At 38.4% G+C, this 2,500-nt stretch overlaps 2 protein-coding genes across 5 annotated transcripts in view; both read right to left on the bottom strand.

Moving 5' to 3' along the window:
* LOC119598495 (myb-like protein AA) overlaps positions 1–1,518 on the bottom strand; it is a 2,884-nt gene extending 1,366 nt beyond the window's left edge. The window contains exons 1-2 of the mRNA XM_037948122.1: positions 1,506–1,518; positions 952–1,041 (exon numbers count right to left, since the gene is read on the bottom strand). Coding sequence (XP_037804050.1) covers positions 952–1,041; positions 1,506–1,518 — 103 coding nt within the window. The remainder of the gene's footprint in view (positions 1–951; positions 1,042–1,505) is intronic.
* The window catches only part of LOC119598651 (mothers against decapentaplegic homolog 4-like), a 45,285-nt gene that overhangs the window by 35,378 nt on the left and 7,407 nt on the right, over positions 1–2,500 (bottom strand). The gene's annotated exons all lie outside the window — the stretch shown is intronic.

Below are 2,500 nucleotides of genomic sequence, written 5' to 3'. Positions count from 1 at the left end.
GGCTGATGGCCGAGGTGAGAGGAAAGACTTGCAATGAGTGTATAAAGCTCTCAGGTGGGTGATTAGACTCATTATTCACATCGATAAATGAGTGTGGAATGTAATGTCGGTAAGCCAAGACTGGAAGAGCACCAGCTCCATGGAGAACGCCATTTCTGTACTCAGCTTTGTATTTCTGGCGCTGTCACCATTGGCACAGATTGAATTACAGAAAATTGAATATTCCAAAAAAGTTTTAAAAATGGCACAAACAAAATGTTGTAGATTTTAATTTTTCTTACACTGAGTTGTGAACTACCTAGAGAGATGATACGGAGCCTGTGCAAAAATCTATTACATTCTGTATAATGCAAATAAAATGACAAATATGCTCTTGGAAGAAGAAGAAGAAGAAGAAGAAGAAGAAGAAGAAGACGAAGAAGAAGAAAACAAAAAAATCACTGCTAATAGGAGGCATTGAGTCTTGTCACCGCATATGAGTGTTCGCGTATGCCTGGGCTACAAGCTGCGCACCTGGCAGTGTGGCCTCTCACCTAAGCCTAATGCCCGGATTTCGGGTCATGTGATTGCTGTGATGGAATCGGATCTAAGGGGTTAATGAAAAATTTGGTTGAGGGCCAGGGTGACGGGAATGTCTCATCGTGAGATACTGTGCTGTGTGGCAGATTATAGGAACATCTAGCCATGAGTGCACAAGCTCTTGCAAGAAGACTAGACTCAGTGGGCATTGAGGAAGGGGCTTTTGCATTATTTCTACCAGTAAATCATGAGCCATGCCTAGAAGAGCAACAGCTCCTGGGAGGTGACAATTCTACAAATTGATTCATTGATGACAAAGCACTTGTGAAGCCAAAATTATACTTCAATCTGTAAAACATGATTTTTTACTATGAAATATAAGCACATGATCACAATTAGTTCAGGGAGGTAAAAAAAAATCCTGAAACTCACTTTGGACTGTGTCAGGGAAGAATTGTTGTGCCCCTGGGGTTGAAGGTGTGGGGGACTGAAGTCCTTGTGACATGTGATTTGAGGTGCTACCTGTAAAATTCATCAATAATGAAATTAGAACCTTCATATCTACATCAACTTAAGCCTATCTTCATCACATTTGGGAATCTACTATAATAATGAGAAAAAAATAGTGCTACATAATCATCCTATATAAAATAATCATAGCCATATGTATGCACATATGACCTTACAACAGTCCTAGATATGCTCTTATATGGAAACAACTATAATCATCAGAAAATATAATGAAAATTGCCTACAAAAAGCACCTGAGGTGACAGTAGGGAGAAGGGACTGTTGTGGATGAGGGTGGGATGGTTTTTTGCGGTGCAATGACTACTGTTGATAAAGGGCCCACCACCTGAAGGGGGAGTCTTTGTTGTATATCACTTTCTTTGTATGCTGAACATGCATTTGTATTTTTTTTACTAAAATACATTAAATAACTAAGATGACACAGAAGTTATTTTTATAATTTATATCATAGTTACAAATTTTTGCCATGGGCAGAGGGATCAAACTGGTAGCTTTGAAGAAGAAAAGAGAAGCTGACAAACATTTTAGCCCAAAAAAAATAACAAACACAGAATCCTGTAAAAAAAATTTATGATCAAATGAACAAACAGTTGTTTACAGTTGTCCATTATAAACAGATAGAAATATCACTGGACTTTCCACTGGGGTGAATGAATGTCATGAGACTAAATATCGGGTAAAACTACACTTATGACAATTTTCTATGACCAGAATATCGCTGATCGACCACTGGAAGGATCTTATAGTATCTTTTAGAAACTCATAGCAGCATTTCTGTCATTACTATATCCGACTGTCACTTACGGACATGGGACCAGATCTCTTGATATATGTGTTTATTTAATGTATTAGTTTTGTGTTCAGAAAATATACGTTCGTAGCCCTCTTAGTGGGGGATACCGAGCTGGACTCTCGAGCGAGCGTAATGTTAACAATGAGGAAAATAAATGCTTCGTGAAATGAAGATTGCGTCTTCCTCAGAGCCAACTAAGCTATAAGAAATAATATTAAACTACTATAAACTGGCGACGAGGAAAAAACAAAGCTTGAGCTACTGTAAAACGAAATAAAGGAAAACACCGTTCCAGCCAAAGTTCCAGATGTTGTGGCGAAACGACACTGCTAAATTCTCACATTTGCGTCACAAATAGGCGAAGTAAACTAATATAATGAGGAGGTGGCCTGCTGAAGTGCTGGAAGAGTTTATTTTTGTAAATGATGTGGAGGATCCAGTTAAGAAGGAGCCAACCTGTGAGATCGTGGGACCAAAGACTTACCACTTACTCTAGAACTTTTGTGTTCCAAAAGGCTAACTCAGTCTATTTTGAGGAGCTTTGTGCATTACTAGCCCTGTATTTTTTAAATCCAAGTTGTCAGAGGGCGGTGGATAAAATAAGGTTTCAAAAAAATGCCAGGAAGAGCAAAAAAGTTTAAAGAATTTGTTGAAACT

The sequence above is a fragment of the Penaeus monodon genome, chromosome 41, assembly GCF_015228065.2.
Source record: "Penaeus monodon isolate SGIC_2016 chromosome 41, NSTDA_Pmon_1, whole genome shotgun sequence".
NCBI classification, from domain to species: domain Eukaryota; kingdom Metazoa; phylum Arthropoda; class Malacostraca; order Decapoda; family Penaeidae; genus Penaeus; species Penaeus monodon.
Note: the sequence above shows the minus strand (reverse complement) of the source record. Positions and strands in the feature narration are given on the sequence as shown.